The sequence below is a fragment of the Podarcis gaigeae genome (assembly GCF_964106915.1).
Source record: "Podarcis gaigeae genome assembly, chromosome: 2".
In the NCBI taxonomy this organism is placed as follows: domain Eukaryota; kingdom Metazoa; phylum Chordata; class Lepidosauria; order Squamata; family Lacertidae; genus Podarcis; species Podarcis gaigeae.
Window position 1 is genome coordinate 7,825,794 of NC_139679.1, and position 23,466 is coordinate 7,849,259.

Genomic DNA, 23,466 nt, shown 5'->3' on the forward strand with positions numbered 1-23,466 from the left:
CACAGCCTGACCTTGTTGCATTCTCTGCTCTCTGCATGGAACAGGAACTGCAGGCAGAGCTGCTGCTGCTGCTGCCGCCATGTGTTAAGTCTATTTACATGTGTGTTCCCAAACCCACTGTCTTCTATCAATTATTAACTCTCCTTCACACCCTTCTCTCCACACCAACAGCACTGATCATTTGCTTCCTACAAAGGCAGAACATTTAAAGGCAAATCGACATGCTATGCGTTGCAACTTTAACCATTTGGAAATCCTTTTATACAGAAGCCACTGAACGTGTATTTATTTCCTTTTTCTGCTAGTGTAATATAGCAGCTAAAGGGGCAGCTGTGAATCAGGATGTACACCATTCAAATGTGGCATCAGCCCCATAGGTTGCCTTAGGCAAGCCACCAGCAATTAGTCTTATCTCCATGCGCCCCCACCCCCGCCCCCACCCCCCTGGATTTCAGCATTGAGTCTTACACAACTCGACTCAGAAGTGAGTCCCATCTGGCATGCTGCCTCTGAACATGAAGGGTCCGCATAGCTTTCAGGGCTGTTAAGGGTAGGTAGGCAAGTCCTCTGTGAATTTGTCTAATCCTAACCCTACAAGGGACGCGGGTGGCGCTGTAGGTTAAAGCACAGAGCTTGCTGACTTGCTGATCAGAAGGTCGGCGGTTCGAAACCCCATGACGGGGTGAGCTCCCGTTGCTCAGTCCCTGCTCCTGCCAACCTAGCAGTTCGAAAGCACGTCAAAGTGCAAGTAGATAAATAGGTACCGCTCCGGCGGGAAGGTAAACGGCGTTTCCGTGCGCTGCTCTGGTTCGCCAGAAGCGGCTTAGTCATGCTGGCCACATGACCCAGAAGCTGTATGCCAGCTGCCTCGGCCAATAAAGCGAGATGAGTGCCGCAACCCCAGAGTTGGTCACGACTGGACCTAATGGTCAGGGGTCCCTTTAAAGGTAAAGGTAAAGGTACCCCTGCCCATACGGGCCAGTCTTGACAGACTCTGGGGTTGTGCGCCCATCTGACTTAAGAGGCCAGGGGCCAGCGCTGTCCGGAGACACTTCCGGGTCACGTGGCCAGCGTGACATCGCTGCTCTGGCGAGCCAGAGCTGCACACGGAAACGCCGTTTACCTTCCCGCTGGTAAGCGGTCCCTATTTATCTACTTGCACCCGGAGGTGCTTTCGAACTGCTAGGTTGGCAGGCGCTGGGACCGAGCAGCGGGAGCGCACCCCGCCGCAGGGATTCGAACCGCCGACCTTTCGATCGGCAAGTCCTAGGCGCTGAGGCTTTAACCCACAGCGCCACCTGCGTCCCTCAGGGGTCCCTTTACCTTTACCTTTAACCCTACAAGGTGAGTACTTTCAGGCATGGAAAGATTCTTCCCTGCATTCAGAGCTGCCTTATACCTTTCAGACTATTTGTCCATTTGAACTCAGGATTTATTTGTATTTGTCGGTTGCCTCCTAATGGCCCACTTCACACATCACATTAAACTATAGTTTAAAGCAAATTATGGTTTAATCTAAAGTTAATTTGTCCCTGCTACACTTGTTCCCTGCTCCTGTTGCTGCTGCTGCACTGCAGGTGAAGAGTCTGACTTGATGTCTGACGCTAGACTTGTGGTCTGTTCCCCCCCCCCCAATAAACCATGAATTAGTAAGCCAAGGACAAAGAGCTGATGGTATATTTGGAGAGAAACAAACCCTGAGCCAGCTATGAGAACATTTGAGCTTCATGCACCAGAGCGACTCACTGCTTGTCCACATTAAACCATGGTTTGTTTCAAGCTGTCGTTTTTAATGTGGTGTGCATGCTGAGCCACTATGAATTGTCTAGGTAAAGAACACATGTTGATATAAAACAAAAATTAAAACAGTATGATCAAGGGGACGCAGGTGGGGGTGAGCTCCTGTTGCTTGGTCCCTGCTCCTGCCAACCTAGCAGTTCGAAAGCACGTCAAAGTGCAAGTAGATAAATAGGTACCGCTCCGACGGGACAGTAAACGGCGTTTCCGTGCGCTGCTCTGGTTTGCCAGAAGTGGCTTGGTCATGCTGGCCACATGACCCGGAAGCTGTACACAGGCTCCCTCGGCCAGTAAAGCGAGATGAGCGTGCAACCCCAGAGTCGACAACAACTGGACCTAATGGTCAGGGGTCCCTTTACCTTTACTTTATCCTCACAGTATCCTTACAGTATGATCAAGTTCAGTGGTAAAATCGCAAACCATCACAACAGAATAAAGAAAATGCCAACCATAGACAAAGGATTGTATTCAGAGCAAACCCACTGAAATTACCTAAGGTAGCCTATTGATTTCAATGGGTTTACTCTGAGTAGGGCAACACTGGATTTAGTTAATATCATATCACCTGCTACCTGACCCTTTCTAACTGAAGATGCCAGGGATTGACTCTGGACCTTTCTGCCTGCGAAGCACGTACTCTATCCCTGAGCTATATTGAAGCTGTAAATACTGTATTTTTCGCTCTATAAGACACACCAGACCACAAGACGCACCTCGTTTTTGGAGGAGGAAAACAAGAAAAATAATAATCTGAATCTCAGAAGCCAGAACAGCAAGAGGGATCGCTGCACAGTGAAAGCAGCAATCCCTCTTGCTGTTCTGGCTTCTGGGACAGCTGCACAGCCTGCATTCGCTCCATAAGACGCACACACATTTCCCCTTACTTTTTAGGAGGGAAAAAGTGAGTCTTATAGAGCAAAAAATACGGTAAATAAAGCTGTGGTCCCTCCCTTTTGTTCTTGATTGTGTACATCTCTACTGGTGTTCTAACTGCTGTCAGGAATAATTTTTTCAGATGTCATAAAATGTAGCGGGGATGGAGGGATGACAACCTTTTCACTTCAGTTGTAAACCTGCTCTCAAAAGTGTGTTAAATATCTGAAATTTAGGCTCCTAGACAACTCAAACTGTCACTTCACATTTTTCCAAAATCAAAGCCAATCAAGAACTTAATCTTGCATTTGATGCAAAACATTTCCATCTGCAAGATGCTTTCACACAGCCCTGTGGGGGTTTTTTTTACCGTGGAGATGAAATGGAAGTTTGCTTCTATATGCTGCATGTTCAAAATACAAAACTGTGGTTTTTAAATGCTTAAAATTTAAGAATATGGTGGTTTTGAGTTTCACAAGCTATTTTTTTTTGGGGGGGGAGAGCTAAAAATGAAGTTTGCCAACCAACTTCTGAGATACTGTGTGTTTGTGTGCAAATTTATGCATTCTAGGGGTTGATGCCCGTTTGCTTCACTCACCAACCCCACAACCCCTCCTCAAAGCTCTCTCTTTCCCCTTGTTGTTGTTGTTTAATCGTTTAGTTGTGTCCGACTCTTCATGACCCCATGGACCAGAGCACGTCAGGCACTTCTGTCTTCCACTGCCTCCCGCAGTTTGGTCAAACTCATGCTGGTAGCTTCGAGAACACTATCCAACCATCTCGTCCTCTGTTGTCCCCTTCTCCTTGTGCCCTCCATCTTTCCCAACATCAGGGTCTTTCCAGGGAGTCTTCTCTTCTCATGAGGTGGCCAAAGTTTTGGAGCCTCAGCTTCAGGATCTGTCCTTCCAGTGAGCACTCAGGGCTGATTTCCTTCAGAATGGATAGGTTTGATCTTCTTGCAGTCCATGGGACTCCCAACAGTCTCCTCCAGCACCATAATTCAAAAGCATCAATTCTTAGGCGATCAGCCTACTTTATGGTCCAGCTCTCACTTCCATACATCACTACTGGGAAAACCATAGCTTTAAATATACGGATATCAGTCCACTCACTGCTTCAAGGCAAATTCACTCATCTGCTTCCACCCCCACCAAAGCCCAGTTTGCTTGCTTGCCTGCCTGCTACTTGCTTTCCCTGCTGCCAGTTCACTCATCTTCTGCCCCACGAACTTGCCCTGCCGCCTGCCTGTCTCAAATGCTTCCCTCATCCTGGAGCTTGCACAACCGGTCACCAACAGGACAACAAACTTGTGTAAATATAGTGTGTGTGTATGTGTGTGTTGAGATGTAATGTGCTTCAAAAACAAATCTAGGCATTCAGAAATATTAGATTTTGAAATCCAAATTTGGAGTTTTTATGTGAAGTTCTGAGGCTGGGGGGGGGGAGGTATGCTACTTTTTGCTGTTGTGAATCATCATCATCATCATCATTATTAAGATGGTGGTGATGGTGAGTCTTGAATTCTGTTCTGAAAACTACATTGTGTGATGTGCTGAATGATTTGTAGCCATGCAATATGATGAGCACATCTGCACACGGGGTCTTCCATGCAGGAGCCATTTAATAAACTTACTGGCTTTTAAGCACATTGCCTATGCTGAGAAGACTCTCTGGGCTGTAGTGATGGGAAAGGTATTGTTAACCTGACTAAGAGTGGGGGATTTTTCTTTCTTTTTTCTAGGAAAAGGGATTCCTGATGGGTATAAAGGAGAAAGACTGGAAGGAGAACCAGAATATGCTATTGAAAGGAATTTTCCCACAACATCTCGTTAAATCTATCCCTTTGGAATAAACTCAGATCTGGAGCAGAAACAGGGTGAAGAGAGAACTCAATGAAGAGAAAGCCCTTCTGTCCAAATGCTGATTTGCCAAAACTCCATGTTAATTGTTCTTTCACCCACGTAGCACCTTGTCAATGTGATAAAAATGTAGATGGCTGGCGGGCCATTTTGAGGGGTAGGAACTGAGAGTTTTTGCCTCCTACCCCATATAGTCTTCTCAAAGGAGTCCCCCATCAAAGCTACATGCTGAAATGTGAATGTTGCCAGATAATGCATTGGCATTATTACGAGCTTATTATAAATTATTATAATGGGCCCACAACAAATGGGTTGATTCTGCTTGGTAGTAGACACAGAATAGGGATTAACGACATGTCCACTGGATAAATTGACACACAACGTCTGTGTACATTCATGTATTTGCTTTGTGCGTACACATGGTAGGAAGTTGCGATTGGCCGTACCTGCTTAGTGTATAACTGTGCACTTGCCCATATGTTCAACAAAATATACCTGTGTATGTGATTTCACACATGGCCTTCTGTTTACAGGCTCCATGTTAATTCCTTCACCGAAGCGTTTTCTGTGCAGGGGTTTTGTAGCATACGAATCAGCCTCACAGCTTGTTTCAAAGCTTCCTGGAAGTAACTCACTGGAATGTAATGCTGACCCAAACTAGATAACTCTCAGGGGACCATATAAATTATATTTGCTTGCTTTGACCCTCTCCCTTCTTTTTAATTTGTAAAGCCAACATATTTCAATAAACCATGTTTTGATTAACCTGGTCGCCCTGTGTGATCTGCCTGTGAGCACAAGGGACAAGGCCGTGGGTCTTGTGTGCTTGCCAGCCTCTCATCAGCATCACAAAGAGTTAATGGGGAGTGAGCGTTCTGATGACTCTGCCCTTTATTATCAATGTAGTGAAACTGGAAAGGTGAGATGGGAAGGGAAACGCCTTAGCCTAGTCACCAGAAAGCCAGCCAGCCAGCTAAGGGAAGGAGCTGGAGCTGAGAGAGGTACCCACACTAGCTGGACCTTGGAGAGATACTCAGCCAGCAACAAGGCCAATTATTCTTTGCCCCCATGTCGTCTTATCAGGTAAGAAGAACCGGGATGGGAAGCCAGTTTCTAATGCTGGAGTTAATGGAGATCTTGCCCTGTTGTCTTTTTGTGTGTGATGCCTATTATCTAGGTTAGAGCCTAAAAGCTCTGATGGGAGCAGTAGCTGTGCCTATGCAATATTTCCAGGCATGCCTACACTAGATCAGCTCAGATGTATTCCATTGCACAGCCAATCCCTGTATTCAGCACCATGCCCTATGTCTAAAAGACATTGGCAGAGACGTTTCTTAAAGGTTTGTGAGGGTTTCTGATAGGCAAGCAGAACATTTTAAAAGCTGGAAAGATGTGTGGTGGCGGTGTTGAAATGCAAGTTATTTCTTCCCCCTTTGCAGTTGCTTCTCTAGGTATGCCGTGAAGGGGATTCTTAAAAATAAAAATAATAACTCATATAGCACAGCCCTTTACCCCTCTGTCTCCCTAATTCAAATCTGTCACTTGATTTAATACAAATCTGTATTAACCTCAGTTAATACTTTGAGAATGAAAGAGAAACATAAACCATATAGAATATGAAAAGAGGAAGCTGAGAGTACATTAAGAATAACACCTTGCATGGCTTGGTTCTGCAAGAGAACTCTTTCACTGAGGATAGCAAAACTGGGGGGGGGGGGGGGAGAGGTGGTGGAAGGTGCTTTGTGGATGCCCATTTTGCCTTGGGTACTGTAGGCAAAATGCTACACCAGCCCATTCTAAACTGCAAAGGAGCACAGATTCGATTTTCACAGAGCACAAATGCTGTGTGGGCTGGCTGCAGAAATGATACAATATTTACATTGGAGTTTGGGTTTCAGATATGAGTATCTGCACAACTGAATAAAACTGCACTCCCCTTACAGCTTCCGGAATACAGTGGCCAAACTACAGGTTACATGCAAATGTGTGTGATTAAAGCTTGACATCCCCTTTATTCCTTTTGATTGAAAAGCCACTTTGAGAAGGGAAAGCAGGGGTACGTCGAGAGCTAAGCTCCTCTCAGCTCAAAACACGGCTTCCAGAAGCCATTATTTGGGATGGGGTAGATGCTGTCATTCTCCTGATATATTCATGCACTCAGCAGTTTACTCCTAATATTTTGTTATAAGATGTCTAGATTTCCTAGCTGACCATTGTGTTCAGGAGGCTGATGAAAGCAAGTGAGTTTCACCACCCCAGGCCAATCCTTTCCCAATCAGATACTCAGCTGGGAGACTTATATACTTCTTAGCTGAGTACAGTGGTACCTCAGGTTAAGTACTGAATTCGTTCCGGAGGTCCGTTCTTAACCTGAAACTGTTCTTAACCTGAAGCACCACTTTAGCTAATGGGGCCTCCCGCTGCCGCCGCGCTGCCGGAGCACGATTTCTGTTCTCATCCTGAAGCAAAGTTCTTAACCTGAAGTACTATTTCTGGGTTAGCGGAGTCTGTAATCTGAAGCGTATGTAACCTGAAGCGTATGTAACCTGAGGTACCACTGTATCTGCTTAGGGAGAAGATGCAGGAAACCACTTCTATTATACTGTTGCATGCCACTAGGGTTGCCAAATTCTACACTTCCAACATGGGCTGCCATACGTCTGGATTTCCCGACATTAAAGCGATTTCCGCCCAGACACTGTTTTTGATGGCTGAATCCCGGCAAGGTCCTGGAAATTCCTGACTTATGGCAACCCTACACTCCACCCCAGTCTTGTAGCAATGCAAGGTTCCAGGGGTTCCAGACACCTACGGAGGGTTCATGTTTCCTTTTGGGATGAGGCACAGTGGAGACGGTGGAGTCTTTATGATATATGGTTTATTTACACATATATACAGCCTGAGCCTATGATGGAGAGCCATTCCCACCCCAAAATACTCTTGTTTCTCCACTAGCTGCAAACAGACATAAAACATTGCTCTCTGAAACTCTCTCCAGCTTGTTGCTTTACTTCTAGGTCACATCGCAGACCCAAATCTCTACTTTAAACTCTGGCTTTATCTAGAATCTCTTGCTACCGCTTGGCAGAGTGACTTGTAACCATATTATCAATTAATCAATCAATTTCCTTTATTCGACCGATAGTCAGAAATAAAACACAGAAATAAAACACAATACAGAATTATGAACTAAAATATCATGAACTAAAACATCATAGGGGTACATGAATAAGGTAGGGCCACAGCACTAAACCTCTCACAGATAACCCACATCAAGGCATTCAATTGTACGTTTCCGACGCTTGAGTGCCAGGAAAAGGAATTTAGCCACTGACAAAGTTGTTTTCCTAGAAGACTTATTTAGCAGATATGCTGTCTGCTTTCCTCTTTGTCGGGGACTAAGCTGGGGTAAGTATGGGGTTATAAGATACTGTCTTAAATCGTTGTAGAAGGGACAGCTCATTAAAATGTGCTCTGTGGATTCTACCTCACCCAACGCACAATGGCATAATCTCTGGTCATATGGGACTCCTCCATATCTTCCCTTCAGAACCGCCGAGTCAAGAACATTCAGCCTAGCCGCGGTAAATAGTCTGCGGTATTCCACGTAGTGGATATCCGCCAGGTAGCGAGCTGGAGCAGCCCGATACAACTGCTCCCCCAGAAACAGCCCAGGTTTCACACGGGCTATGTCCTCCTGTCTCGCAATATCCCTTAATCTTTGGGCGATCACCGCCTTTGCGTGGCTATACGTCATGGACTCTATATAAAGGGAGGACAACCCGCACTTCTGCACTTCCTCCACTATCTCCCCTTCCCATGGAGATTTAAAGTTATCCCTCAGAATCAAGGGGGCCAAACCCACCGGTCTGAAGCAAAGCTTAAGCCAAAGCCATAACTTCGCTTTCAGGGCCACATACCTAAAGGCTTGGCAACCGGTTTCCAATCTCATGATCGCACCTGCCACGGAGGGGGGGATCCTGAGTATGGCCCTGAGGAATTGGGTTTGAATAGATTCCAATTTTTCAAAGTCCCTACGTGAGCCCAAGGCAATGCCCACCAGTAGAAGAGGGAGGACTTTCATTTTAAAGAGTCGCAAGGCAACTTTGACAGTTTGTGCCTGTTTCTTAGAGTACAGGGTTCTAATCACCAAGGCTGCTTTCAATGCGTTCGAGGCTATGTATTCTCTGTGCGCCAAGAAGGACCTATTTGATCTAACAACCTGACCCAGGTATTTGAAGCAGCTGACCTGCTCTAAAGGAATACCATTAATTGACCATAAATTAGGTTTCGGTCGAGCGGCAAAGACCATTATTTTGGTCTTGGCATAATTTAGTTGGAGCTCATGTTGGGTCACATATTCATGAAGAGCTCGAAGCATCCTCCTTAATCCGATGGGGGACGTAGCTAATAGGGCGGCATCGTCCGCATACAGCAGGACATTCAAGGCTCGTCCTGCCAGTTTTGGGATGGAAATCAGTATTTGCCATATGCACCACTAGCGAATTAATATAGAAATTAAACAGGGCAGGGGCAAGCAAACAGCCCTGTCTTACTCCCCTAGTGGTGGCAACCGGATTGGAGACTAGCCCCTTGCTATCTAGCCTAATCCTCAGGAAGGTATTTGTATGCAAATTAATAATCAGCAGGAGAAGGCGGCGGTCGATAGATGTCGCTGCCAATTTTGCCCATAGCTGGTTCCTGGGAATTAGATCAAAAGCCTGCTTAAAGTCTATAAAGGCGACGTGGAGGGCTTTTAGGCCATTGTCAGCATACTTGGTGGCCAAGTGATTTAGGATCAAGATTTGGTCTGTTGTTGATCTTCCAGGGCGGAAACCCGCCTGTTCCTCTGCGAGGATGTTGTTGCTTTCCATCCAGGTCGTTAATTTGTTAAGTAGAAATCTTGAATAGATCTTCCCGATAACATTTAGCAGGCTAATTGGTCTAAAATTGGCCGGGTCTGTGCTTGGCCCTTTCTTGTGGATTAACACAATCAGTGCAGAGTTCCAGCTTGGAGGAAATTGTGCTGTTTTGTTTATATAAGTAAAAAGAGCTGCTAAGGGTTGACACCACCAATCCTTATTGGCTTTAATAACATCTATGGAGATAAGATCGTCTCCGGGTGCCTTGCCCGCCTCAAATTGGCCTATAAGTGTTTCCACTTCAGAGCAGGTAACAGGATCCCACTCAGGCAAGGGGGCCAATTCTATCCTTTCTCCGCTGGCAGCGTGAGCTGCATATAAATCGGAGAAGAAGCTTTCCCAGGTGTCAGCTGAAATTTGGGGTTCTATCCTTGACCACGGTCTACCCAGGTATTGAGAAATTTGGTGCCAAAAGGAGGAGGGATTTCTATTTTCTGCAGCTTTTAGAAGGTTGTTCCAATCATTTCTTTCTGCCACAAGCTTCTTTTCCTTTAATAGTGCTTTATACCTTCTCTTGAGGTTCATAAGGTGACTGCTAGGTGCGGGGTCATTTGATGCCCTATATGCCAAGAATTCATTATATAGGTTGTTCTTGAAGTGTCTACATTCCTCGTCAAACCACTTTTTATGAGAGAAATGGTTACTATTCATTACCGAGGCCTTAGTTAACGAAGGTTTTAGCAGATCTACTAATTTGTCATACATTGGCAGTGGCTCAACTGCCTGGACAAGGGAGTCCCTTGTCTCTTGCAGTTGGTCAGACCGAAGGAGTTCATTTATCCGTTGAGCCAAATTGTCGGTCCATTTTAAGGCAGTGGGCCTCATCTGAAGCTGGTTATTTGTAATAGGCACACAGGAATAGGTAGCCAATTCTCCATCCAGGGTCAGAGAGAGTTCTAATGGAAAATGGTCACTTTCCAGCCTCGTTACCACCCTAAAGTTAGAAATTTTTGGAATTAGGTCTACTGATGTCCAAATAAAATCTATGGTAGAGGCTCGGGAGCCTGACCAGAAAGTAAATTCGGCAGGGTAATCAGAACTGAGAGCTCCGTTTAAAAGGTGAAAATTAAGAGACATCAAAGTTTGTCTACATTTAAAACCTGCGTATGTAGCAACACTGTATTTAAAATTCCTGGGTAAAAGGTCTGAGGTTAAAATGGGTAGTGGGGGATATTTATTATATTTAGCAAATAATGATTTATCAGAGTGAGACAATCGGCCATTGAAATCTCCTGCAACTAGGAAGGAGGCTTCAGGATATTTCTCTAGGAGAGTTTCAAGAGTCAGTTGAATTCCCCTCCATCTTTGGTCCACCAGGTTTTTCTTGTAGGTTGGGTGCAAATAAACATTAATCACCACGAACACTTCCTCCGCTGTTTGTAGCTTTACACCCAGCATGGATGACGACTGGATGTCGATTTGTTCCACTTGCAGATTTAAGGCCAAAGAAACTAAGGTAGCCAGTCCACCTTGTGGTCTACCAGGTGATAGTGAATTCTGTTGTGCATTCAGGTAGAAGCCCTTATACCCTGATAAGGAGAAGCCCTCACAAGCCCAGGTCTCTTGCAGTAAAAGAATACGACTGCCTTTTATGTAGGCGACAAAGGATGGGTCCATCAGCTTAGGTTTAATGCCAGCTACATTCCAGGATAAGAAAGTAAGTGATCTCCTGGTCACCCCTTCGAGTCATGCCGGGCCTTGCGGAGCCGACACGGCAGAATCCACCTGGGAATGCGTGCGGCGAGGGGGGGCAATAGGCTGGAAGAAGGAAGTAATTGTAGCTTGCTTACCCGGCAATTTCCAAACACCACTTACCGCAGCAGCAGCAGCCATGAATTGAGGCTTAATGTTTGGTGGCTGCGGGGATGGGTTCTGGTGCACGGGGGTATCACTTAGCGACAGGTCCATAGACTCTGCATTTAAGGTATGCTCTAAAATTGAGAGGGGTGGGACTTTTGGATCAGAGGTTGCTGTAGGAAACATGCAGTGTAAGGCAGGTGGAAGACATCCTTTTCGGTTTGCCTCCAAAAGAGCATTCAGTCTTGCCACAGCCTCCGAGTTTGACCAGAGGGTTGTCGAATCTTTCACTATATCCTGCCCAGGCTTGACATCCCGAGGCCGTGTACAGCCAGGTTGCCGATCAAAGGTCGTTAAAACGGGTTCCACTTGGGCTTGTGTAGACTGCTCTTCAATTAGTGAGAAATTCATCTTATTTACCTGAACATGATTTTCTGAGTTACGGAGACAGAGTAGCAATTCATCCAGTCTGTCCGTTATCTCCGTTCGCTCCAGTTTTGGCAATTGGGAGAAGGATAGAAGTAACTCACGCTCCGTAGAATTCTCCAGATGTATAGCCTTTGTCAGTGGAGGCAGGGGGGGTCAGTCCAGCTAATTAGATCTGCGGCCAGGGGAGTTGGAGTCGTGGCAATTGGCGAACCCTCAGACTTGTCTGCTTTATTTTTGAGCAGGCAGTTTGGTAAGGGGGCAGATCTTGGTATTGGTAAAGACTCTTGTAGCAAAGATTCCATAGTTAATTAAAAGGCTTCTTGAGGACATAATAAGTACAGGGAGCTTTTTGGTTTTAAAGGAGAGCAGCACTCTCTGCCTCTGAGGTCTGCTGCTAATATGGACAGAATGCTTCAGGTCAATAGAGCTAGGGATTACCCCCAGGAGCTCCGCTAGGTGTCTCCTTATATCACTCTTATAATGCCAGTTTATCACCTTGCCTCTAAAGGGGCAAACCGTTAAGCAAATTTTAGTAGCTTGGAGCAGCAGTTTGTAAGGAGGTTACGGATTTCTGTTTCCAGAGATTTCTGAGCTAGCCCTGGTGATACATGCCTTATTTACATGCCGTTTGAATTACAGTAACATCCTCACCTTTGGTGAAGCCAGGAGAGAGGGCCTTTTCGGTGGCTGCTCCAAGATTGTGGAACTCCTTTCCACATGAGGCTAGGCTGTCTCCCTCTCTGCTTTCTTCTCGCTGGAAGGCAAAAGCATTTTTTGTTCAGACAAGCCCTTAGCCCTCAACTGACTGTTGTGGCAGGGCGAGTGTTGTACATTTAAATTCTTTAATTTGTTGTGCTTTTAACTGGGTTTAAACGTTTCCAGTGCTGCTTTACTAGGGTTACTTATTTGTTTTTTATCTTTAATATTTATATAGATTGTGTGTGTTTTGCCTGTATCTGTTTTCATTTATGCTGTGAGCTGCCTTGGTTCTTGTATTGGGAGAAAGGTAGTATGTAAATTAAATAATACATATGGGGGGCATGTGAGGAACATAATGGCTAAAGTCAGAGCTAGAGGTAAGCATGAAGAAAAGTTGTACCTGGTCAAGAAAAATATGTGCAGCTTTGCACAACAGTTGACTCCATTTCTCTCGAGCTGGAGAGATGCTGCAGAGGTTGTCCGTGGAACTATGGATTCAACATATTCCAAAAACTGACATCACCACGTATTATATAAACAGTTCATTTCACTATGACTTCCAAGACAGAAACAATCACACCAGCAGCAGTGGTGGTGCCAAGAGTAGATGACCCCTTTACAGTCATCATTACCACAAATTTCAGGGATGATGAGACCCAAGACATTGTTCCCCAGTTTCCAGGAATGCTGTATACTAACATCAGTTCTGGGACAGGGAGCAGGATTCGTAGAAGGTGCTCCAAACTTCTATTGGTGGCTTCCTGTACTGAAACAAAAATAAGCACCATATTTAAACAGGTGTTTCTTGTTATAATTCACATAAAAAGCAGCTCAGAAGTGCTTCTGGGTGGCATTGTAGCTCTTAGAATGTTTTCACACACCCATCTAAAAGCGCCTTTGAGCTCCCTTTGTATTCACTGTGCCATATGTGGTGGTTGTTTTAGTGATTCGTTTCAGTAGGTCTACTCTGAGTAGGATTTAGTTGAATACGCAGTCAGGGTTGGTTTTTTAATGTCTTCCTGTTTTCCCCCTGCTCCTCATAAACGGGCAAAATGAAAGAGATGGCAGGTTCTTTACAGTTCAGCAGCTTGTAAGCAAAAAAGTAAAAAGTAAATTCAATTTGTAATTATTGCTTGTCCTCTTTTCTCTTAATCTTAATATGCTCAGCTTTCTTTGTCAAACCCCAATTCTTAGATGTGACTTAAGGCCAATGATGCTGTACTGCATGTTGACGGACGAGGCCCTGATGGATTCATCAGAAACTTCCCATTGCCTCTTGTGATTTTGTCCTTTCTAAGGAACAAAGCACAACCGTTTTTAAAATGGGCATGTGCTCCTGAAATATGAACGGTTGTGGAGGGAGGGTGTGTATGATCTTTGCTCTCTTTTCCAATATGAAAACATAGCATCCCTTCCGAAGCTTTGCAGTTGCTTAACTGCAAAAAGCAACCGCGTTGATAAAACATTAGGAGGAAGATATAGTCTAACGCGACACCATCCATGTTCTGGCACATAACCAAGCTGTTGTTTTCTTAAGGTCTCTTCCTCTGGAGCTCCTCGGGCTACACTGTGGTGCTCTTGGCAACCCTAATTCCCTGAGCAAGATATATTTAACCAACCCACCCAGCTAACTTCCACAAACCCATCTCCCCATCACCCCTCTGGGCCTAGACTGGGAGGTGTGGCCTGCTGTGTGCTGGAAACGCATTGCCATGCCCACCGAAGCCTTGCGCTGTGCCCGGCTGTGACCATTTTGGACTCTGAAGCTCCCCCAAAGAGTAGGCAGCAAGGTTAAGAGGTGAGAGGGGGGCTCCCAGCCACTGCCCCCACCTTCCCACTTGGTTCACTAATGACCCCTCTCCCCGGCCCTGTCAAACTGAACCCCTGCACCCTCAAAGCTAGCAAACATCACAGAGGCCTACATGAGCAGCAACCAAATTCCCCGCCTAGCTATTTTTCCTTCCTGTCCCTGGGCTTTTCTCTTCTGTTCATTCCCAGTTCTACTCTCCGATTTCCAGATCCTGATTCTAGCATCGTTTTTGGGGCCCACCTGTCCTCCTTCTGAGAGGCGGGTGGCACTGTGGGTTAAACCACAGAGCCTAGGACTTGCCGATTAGAAAGTCAGGGGTTCGAATCCCCGCAACAGGGTGAGCTCCCGTTGCTTAGTCCCTGCTCCTGCCAACCTAGCAGTTCGAAAGCACGTCAAAGTGCAAGTAGATAAATAGGTACCGCTCCAGCGGGAAGGTAAACGGCGTTTCTGTGCACTGCTCTGGTTTGCCAGAAGCGGCTTAGTCATACTGGCCACATGACGCAGAAGTTGTACGCCAGCTCCCTCGGCCAATAAAGCAAGATGAGCACCGCAACCCCAGAGTCGGACACCACTGGGCCTAATGGTCAGGGGTCCCTTTACTGCCCTCCTTCTGCCCATCCTATTCCCATTTGCTGCCTCCCCCTTCCTTCCTCTTACTGCCTCTGGAATGGATGCATCCTAATCCAAATAGCAGTAACTTTTACAGCGCTGTACACATTCCTGTTTACTCTGCTCGCACCACTTCATCGATCCTGTTGTTTCCTGTGAAATTCTGCATTTTGATGAGTAATGCCCGCCCCCAAACACCCTGCAGCTTTGATCCAAATTGAGAAAATGAATGACCTAGCCGTGTTTTACGCCGGTAATGTGTACACACGGCTTCCTTTCCTTCCGTAGTTCTTTTTCCGGGATCAAAACTATCTCCCTCTGCTCTGGCCAATGTATTATTTATCGGAGAAGCAAGTTTTCTAGAATAGAAAGCCCCTGTGGGAAAGTTTTATGAACAGAGAAGCAAGTTTCGTAACATTAAGAAAGCTCCTGTAGAAATTTCATTGCAGTAATTTATAAGCTACTGCCGGCACAGGTTATTTTTGTGGGTCGCGCTTGCTGCAGCAAATGTGTGGGGAGAAAAGCTATTGCGAGAGGGGAGAGAGACTGGTCATTTAAGCATCTCCTCCCCTTGCCACCCTTTTCTTCAGTCCCAATGGCTCCCCTAACCACCACCCAAAGGGCTGTTGTTTCATGTTTATGTGTAATGTGGTTTTGGTTTGGGGTTTTTTTGCCATAACTACCAGTGTTGAAGCAATGATTCTTCAACATCAACTTCATTGGACTGGTTGTGCTGTGCAAATGCATGATTATTGCCTTCCAAAGCAACTACTCTATTCCAAACTTAAAAATGGAAAGCGTAATGCTGATGGTCAACAAAAACAGTTAAAAGACTGTCTCAAGGCAAATCTTTAAAAAGTAGTATAAACACCAACAACTGGGAAATACTGGCCTGCGAGCGCTCCAGTTGGAGAACAGCCTTTACCAAAGGTGTCATGGGCTTTGAAGACACTCGAACCCAGGGCGCAAGGGAGAAACATGCTAAGAGTAAGGCACGCTTGGCAACTCCACACCGGGATCAACTCCCGCCCGGGAACCAATGTCCCCACTGTGGAAGGACGTGTGGATCCAGAATTGGCCTCCACAGTCACTTACAGACTCATTGTTAAAACCATGTTTTATGGAAGACAATCTTACTTGACGAAGAAGAAGAAGGTTATTCCTCTCCTTTGCTCACACCCGTTTCCCCCAAGGCTGTGGTGGTGGCCTGGGCCTCCTTCCCTGACGAGACTTGAGGTACCAGTTCTTACTCCCCATCTACCCACCTCCATCCCTTTTGAAGCCTTCTCTGCCTTCAAAGTGTAATGTTGCAAAATTATTGTTTTGCAAACCACTTTCAGGTTTCTTACAATCATTTCATAAATGTTATGGAATGAGTGAATGAGCAAATCGTTCCCTTTTATTACCAGCGGTCAGGCATAAGTCCCATTGCTTATGTAGCCAGAATGGTTACCATGCGCTAGTGGTGCGCTTAGGAGAACACCAAGGTTTGCAGCAAGGTTTGCAAACCCCTAAAGCAGCAAGAATGTTATTTGCCCAAAAATGGAAAGAAGAAGAAGTCCTGACAAAAGAAGAATGGATGCAAAAACTTATGGATTATGAAGAAATGGCAAAACTTACCAGAAAAATAAGAACTCAAGATAACAAATCTTTTATAAAAGAATGGAAATGGTTTGTTGAATATTTGCGAACAAAACGTAAACAGATAAGGACATTGGTAGGATTATTGTAATAACTTGCAGTTTCATAATATATATTTAAAGTAGATGAATAAAAGAATAAGTTAACTTAGAATATGCAGGAAATGATAAAAATAAACTTAAGGAACCGCAGAAAGAGGAGGAAGGAAGTCGAGTTTTGAATTGTTAGAATGATGATAACACTATTGAAATGTATATAACTGAAAAACATAATCTATTTTTTTTTTTAAAAAAAAGAATAACCCCTAAAGTGTATGTGGCAGGAGGGAGCCACAAACAGCCCAGAGTATCCTATAGGAAGACATGACTGATGGACTAATCAGTGAACAGGAACTCTTCACACTGCAACACTTTGTTGCAGGTCTCACTTGTACATCTGTATTTCCCAGCGCACCTTTGTTGCCATGCAATATTGCATCATAGCTAGCTTCAGTTTTAATTTCAGGCATTGATACTTCCTCCCTTCCCTTCTTACAAGATTCCCACCATTCATCTTTGGGATTTCAACACTCATGCAAATATTCCTTTCTGATTCAGCTGCGTCGCGCGGTCTCTCGTCGACTTCCTCCTCTTGCCTCTGCTTTTAGCCTGACACCCACTCACTGCCATGTTTTGGATCGTGTTTCCACCAAGAACTCCTCAGTCCTCCTGTTTCACTTCAGAATAAAAAGTGAGTACTACTAAGAAACATCTCAGAAGGAAGTCCTGTTGAGTTCAGTGGGGTTTGCTCCCATGTGATTGGCATAAGAATACAGCCGTACTTTTAATTATGAGTGGAGCAAAGAAATACAGACTAAAGGAGGGAAGTGAATGTCATATATAGTGGCTGTGTTTGGGGTAAGGAGAAAAACAGAAAAAGTAGCACAGGTGAAATTAGATTTGTATTTGACTATACTTTTACTAATGTATACTGAAAGAAGTCCCAGTACAGCCAAGGGAATTAGTTTCATATGAGATTTTAGCTGGTAGGTTATGCTGTGCAGAATATTGAGAAAAGGCACAAATCCCAACCATAACAAAACAGGAATTAACAATGTACATATGAATATGCAGCAGTGGCAAAGTGTACGAGTTATACAACAGTGAAAGAAAGGAGGGGAAAGATTAACAGATTTGTGCAGAATTAGAAAAGTGTTAAATAGTGTTTTATTTTATTAAAGCTGATTAAAATACATGCTTTGAAAAAGAATGCCTCTCTCTGACTTTTCTGGTCCATTCCCTTCTCTTTCATATTGCCCCCTTGTCCTCACCCTTTCACATTTTATAATACTGTACTGTATAAAAATGACTACAATAAAAAACCAGTATCTAAGCAAGCTTATGGGGCACTGATTTCAGGGGGCTAGTTTATTAAGTTTATTGCAGCAGAAACAATAAAGCACCTTAAAGACTAACTTCTTAATTACAGTATTTTTATGCTGCAATTCATGTATCTAATGAAGTGGACTGTAGACTATGAGAGAGCTTATGTCGTAATAAATGCATTAATTTTCAAAGTGCCACTTAGTTGTTTTAGGACACAAATAATAACAGCGCAATCAAGAGCTGAAGGTTGTCTTAAAAGGACTACAGGTTAATCGTGTTTTATATTTGTCAAGTGTAACTTGAATCTGTGATGTCGGGTGATCTGTGTAATCTAGGAAATGATACATGTTTCTGGCTTAGCCTGCCGCTCTACTTCCTTCGTTTGATAAATGAGCTTTTCCATGATTAAGTGATGTTTAAACCACATGACAATACTTGGATTATATGGGTCATGCCCTGCTCAAGGTTTGCTCCTCTGCCTCTCTCTTCCCCACTCTCTGGCAACAACTTTGCTTCCTCGTTCAGAGATAACATCTAGACTAGACTATCCATCATGACATGTCTACAGATACTACTAGATGGGTGTTTATCATCATCATCAACCTTTTATTTGACCGTCAGTCAGAAAAAATACATTTGTCAATACACAGTTAAAACATCCAGGAAGATTTTAGAACTTAGCCTACACTAAAATGGGCTAAACAGATAGCCCCATCCATATCAATACAGTCAATTATAGTCTTGCGACGCTTAAAAGCTAAAAAAAGAAATTTGGCCACCAAGGAAGGTATAGCTCTAGTGACATTATTCAGCAAGTGTAAAACCTGGTTTTCTTTGGGTAGGAAGCTAAATTGACATAGGAGTGGGTCTATAAAATTTTGTCTAAGCTCTGCATGGGTGTTTATTGTGGCGTCGGTTCTTCTCATGCATGCAAAGTTTTTTCTTTTGTTTTTGCAGTGGCCTGACAATGTGGTCTTCAAAATGCCAGCCCATCTTCCCACCCGCCCCATTTAATTTATATTTTCCCTTTCAGGTGTTGTAAACAAAATCTGCCCTTATTCCCTTATGGGGTACACAAGAGCCCTTACAGAGTCCTTTGTAGGTTCTCCAACGGTAGGAGAAAATAACAGAGGCCAACCGGAGAATATTGAGAAGCAAAGCAGCTAGTAATCCTGATCTTTATTAAAGCTGTTGCAACAGGGTGCTCCCCTCACACGCAGGATAGAGAAGCAGGACCCAAAACAAAGGTGCGCCTGCCCTTATATAGACATTTTAAATTGTCCGTCCTGGAGTCCAAGACCACCCCCAGAAACATCATACCTACATCACAGAAAAGGCGGTCTACAACAGAGATCTGAGTGCATTGTTCATCTCCTGTCTGGCAAGTTACCTGATTGCCCCATCTGATTGCCCTGATAGTCTGGCTATTCCTTTGAGATGGTAATCCCTTAATTCCTGAGACAATGGGAAGGTTCCCTCACCCCCTCCCTCCTTGCAGAGAAATATTTGGTCAGCTTGGGAGCCAAAATGGTTTCAGGACTGTCTTCCTGTGCTGCTTCAGACATGTGGTCTACATATTTATGTACGTGTTTGCTTGGTACATTTATGAACATTCATTATATATATATATAAGACCTTAAAAAAAATATTACACAGGGGGAAATCCAATTAATTTTTATTTTTTTAAAAAATACTGTTGCCAATAACCCCTTTGCAATATTAAGCCCCCGTCTAAAAGCACCCTGCACCTCTCTCCTTCCCCTGCCCCCTTCCTTCCCGCTGCCTCACTTTACAAAATGACAATCCTGCTGCCTTTGCCCAGCCTTAATTTTCACAAAATGACTAGAAACTGTTGATTAAAACCAGTGGGATAGAAGTGTTTTAAATACATAAATATTTACTTAAAGTTACGTCTCACAGAGTTGTGTGATGACATTTAAATTATCCCTCTGAGGAGTAAGATGGCGGAAATGACTGGCAGAATCTGAGACCAGGGAGAAGAGTTGGTGGAAGAAGATTGGAAGAAATTTAAAGACTATTTGCAGAAACATTGTAAAATTAATGAATGTTAAAATGATGTAGGATTGAAATGAGACGGCTTTAGCAACAAAGTTAAAAGAATATGTAAAAATGGACTGATAATTAGATGACAACATGAAGCTCAATATGTTAAGATATAAAATTAAGATAAAAACAAAGAGGGTAAGGATTTGCTGAATTAACCATGTGAACTGGAATACAAAAAAGGGAGGTGCGAGGAGGTCAGGAAAATAAGTAAATGAAATATAAGACATGAAAAAAAAAGAGATCTTTTTAAAAACTTGCTCATTTCACACCCATACGAGGAGGGGACCTGTCGATTTCTGTTAACAGCGCTATTACAGAATTTTTATTTTCCCCACCCAGCTCTGAAAGATTCTGAAGTTTTAAGCAGGGGGAAAGGGGATGCCATGGCAGCTATTCCAACACCACCATTACCCATAGGTGAGTGTGCTCAAGGGTAAGAGTGTTCTGTTTGTTTATTTATTTATTTTCCTTTTCAAAAATAAATTTAAAAAGATAGATCCAGGTGAGAGGGGCACAAGAGATTGAGAGGCCAACAGGGTTTTCTAGAATAGAGCCAGAATTTCACATACCAATTTCAGCTAACCAGATAAATCTGTAGATTGCTAGTGCATATGTTGCTGTTACCTGCCTTGAATAATTCAGATAGGGCAGGGCAGGTATCAATGATTGCTGCTGATCTGCAGTCAGGTAATACAACGCTGAAGGATATTTAAGACACAAGGGGGGAAAGGGAGAAGAGGATATTCTGGGTAGGTGGTTAGGTTTTGAGGAAGTGTAGGAAAAACATGTCTCTCTCCCGGGCATTAAGAAACCTGGGCTGGCCTTAAGACCCTTAAGGATATAATATTCCCTTGATGTCATGCATTCTTTTAAAGAAATTGGCCCCCAAAAGATAGCGACTGAATACTGGCAAGGTTTGGAAATCTTTAGAAATGAGTTGCTGGCAGAACATTTGTTCCCGTTGGCAACTCTGCCGATGTACATAATGAGATATTCACTGAGAGAGCCTGATTACCTAAGCCTTGAAAACAGTATGAAACAGTACTGCTAGACCTGCTTCTGCCCTTTATAACCTGAGCCAAATGTTGAAGTCTTTAATTGAGCAAGTTTCCCTTTGGCTTCAACAGCTTTTTTTTTTTACTCCACCAGCATTTTGGCCTCAAACGCCCGTTATTTCATCAAGACTACTTGGCCACAATCATTCTAATGAAAGTGGAAGCTTAAAGGTTTTGTGGCTATTATTACGTTTATTTTGCTGCAGTTGCTACAAACCTACTGAACCGATTTTAAGTCACTGAACCACAGCTTGATCTTGTATGGCACACTTTAAAAAAAATATAATAGTGTGCCAGGGAATACATTGGACAACATCCGCTAAAGTAGTGCTATTAATGCAAGGCCGTTTGGCTGTGCAACCAAAGAGCCCTTCCTCCTTCTCTCACTGGATGCCCCCTTAAGGTCTTCTGGGGGTTCCCCCAAACCTCTGGAGCAGATTTCGGGAGGGCATGGGAAGAGGAGAGGGATGGGGAGTTCTGTTAGCCACAAATCCTTGCGTTAATATAACTGCTTCGCTTCGTTGGATCCTGCCCATCGTGCAAAGGGTGAGTGCCGTTTTATGGAAAACAGTTTATTTATGACATTTTAATCTCATCTTAGGGACGCGGGTGGCACTGTGGGTTAAACCATAGAGCCTAGGACTTGCTGATCAGAAGGTTGGCGGTTTGAATCCCCGTGACGGGATGAGCTCCCGTTGCTCGGTCCCTGCTCCTGCCAACCTAGCAGTTTGAAAGCACGTCAAAGTGCAAGTAGATAAATAGGTACCACTCTGGCGGGAAGGTAAATGGCGTTCCGTGCGCTGCTCTGGTTTGCCAGAAGCGGCTTGGTCATGCTGGCCACATGACCCGGAAGCTGTTCGCCGGCTCCCTCGGCCAATAAAGCGAGATGAGCGCCGCAACCCCAGAGTCGGTCGCGACTGGACCTAATGGTCAGGGGTCCCTTTACCTTTTTAATCTCATCATTCCTCCAGGCACCTCAGGGTGACACGGGTGCCCAGCTCCCACTTTATTATTTCCACAACAATCTTGTGAGGTTGCTGGGGCTACAAGTGATTAGTTCAAGATCCCCCAGTGGGTTCTATGACTGAGCAAGGTTTTGAACCTTGAGTCCCCCTGGTCCCAGGTATCTTAGTTCTCTCTACTTCACCGTATTCAGATGCCTCTGACATCCATCTCTTTCTCTTATGCATAAAGAAAAGCTACTGACCAGCCCATTTATGAAGAAGATGAATACACCGACTTTGCAAGAGGATGCCAACGTGGCTGTCATAGGAGGTATTGTTGCCTGTATCTCTGCAAATGTGCTTCAGCCCAGCCACTGTGCAGCCATGGGAAGCCAGCAGTGCAGACTGCAGGCGGCATAACACATAAATGCACACATAAATCCTCTACAGCAGAGCCCTCTAGCATCCTTCTAGATCTGGGATGTAACGGTACTCATTAAAAAAAAATATCTGGACTGCCATCACACACATTCCGTGCCCAAAATAGCAGGCTTCTGCAACCTGTATATATGATGCCTATCAAGCTGTTGTCGTTTAGTCGTGTCCGACTCTTTGTGACCCCATGGACCAGAGCACGCCAGGCACTCCTGTCTTCCACTGCCTCCCGCAGTTTGGCCAAACTCAAGCTACTCATATCAAGCCACTTTGCATATATTTGCCTATTTCTGCAAAATGGGAGGGGTGAAGGTTGTGTGACACGTTAAGAGGCAGATACATGTCAGCAGCCTGTTCCTAAACTCATAGAATCATAGAATCATAAGAGTTGGAATAGACCACAAGGGCCATCGAGTCCAACCCCCTGCCAAGCAGGAAACACCATCAGAGCACTCCTGACATATGGTTGTCAAGCCTCTGCTTAAAGGCCTCCAAACTCAAAGCACTGGTGAGTCTGCTCCAGACCTGTTTGTGCTAAAGTTCCCCTTTTCTCAATTTTTGTTTAAAGCCGTCATCGCTGTGGTTTTCGTCACTCTCCTTTCGGTCGTTGTGCTGATCGTTGTTTACCTGTACAAGAACAAAGGCACCTACCGCACCTATGAACAAGCTCCACCAGATCCAGAGGGGTCGGTCCAAATGGAGGATCTCCCGTGTAAAGGCGAGAAGGAAGAATATTTTATATAGCTGCCAGCATGCTTTGGACAATGAGATCTTAAGTAAACTGTTTATTACGTTGTAAACTGTTTATTACGTTTGACACCCATTTTTGTCAAGGAATTAAAAGCTGTATTATTTATTTTATATCACACTGTGTTCCTAAGCTCGACTAGGCACCGGAAGGAGTTGTGTATCGTGACACCATAGAGGTTGCCCCTTTACAGGTCTAAGAGCTGTGATCTCTGGGATGATCAAAGTCAAGTTGCAACACACAGACCCTCTATGAACCCTCTGTGTTTATTTGGGGTTAGAGTAGGCAAATACGTCATTGGGAGTACTGAACACTTCTTTCCCTCTTACTACCATAGCAGTATCTAAGCCTGATACACTCCAATGACTGTGACAGGTGCAGGAAAATGGATTGGCAAAAAAATTATACTACTACTTT

The 23,466-nt window shown here is 44.4% G+C and overlaps 2 protein-coding genes across 3 annotated transcripts in view; both read left to right on the plus strand.

Moving 5' to 3' along the window:
• The window catches only part of BIN2 (bridging integrator 2), a 41,822-nt gene extending 36,528 nt beyond the window's left edge, over window positions 1–5,294 (plus strand). The window contains exon 13 of the mRNA XM_083729421.1: window positions 4,412–5,294. Coding sequence (XP_083585547.1) covers window positions 4,412–4,522 — 111 coding nt within the window. The 3' untranslated portion in view covers window positions 4,523–5,294. The remainder of the gene's footprint in view (window positions 1–4,411) is intronic.
• Window positions 5,295–14,711: 9,417 nt separating this feature from the next.
• Window positions 14,712–23,162, plus strand: SMAGP (small cell adhesion glycoprotein). 2 transcript variants are annotated; one of them, XM_083729533.1, is made up of 5 exons: window positions 14,712–14,769; window positions 16,974–17,165; window positions 20,207–20,284; window positions 22,117–22,197; window positions 22,870–23,162. In XM_083729533.1, the coding sequence occupies exons 1-5, from the start codon at window positions 14,727–14,729 to the stop codon at window positions 23,043–23,045; spliced, it is 570 nt and encodes a 189-aa protein (XP_083585659.1). In that variant the 5' UTR covers window positions 14,712–14,726; the 3' UTR covers window positions 23,046–23,162. The 2 variants fall into 2 exon arrangements, with proteins under 2 accessions (XP_083585659.1, XP_083585658.1); XM_083729532.1 differs by lacking the exon at window positions 14,712–14,769 and adding an exon at window positions 14,961–15,048.
• The last annotated feature ends 304 nt before the right edge of the window (window positions 23,163–23,466 follow it).

Excerpts from the sequence above, each read along its gene's own strand:
- SMAGP (XM_083729532.1), top strand. The coding sequence starts at position 14,976 with ATGCCCGCCCCCAAACACCCTGCAGCTTTGATCCAAATTGAGAAAATG. Across the intron at positions 15,049-16,973 it reads CCTAGCCGTGTTTTACGCCG|ATTCCCACCATTCATCTTTG; the intron begins GTAATGTGTACA and ends CCTTCTTACAAG. Across the intron at positions 17,166-20,206 it reads GTTTCACTTCAGAATAAAAA|CTCTGAAAGATTCTGAAGTT; the intron begins GTGAGTACTACT and ends TTCCCCACCCAG.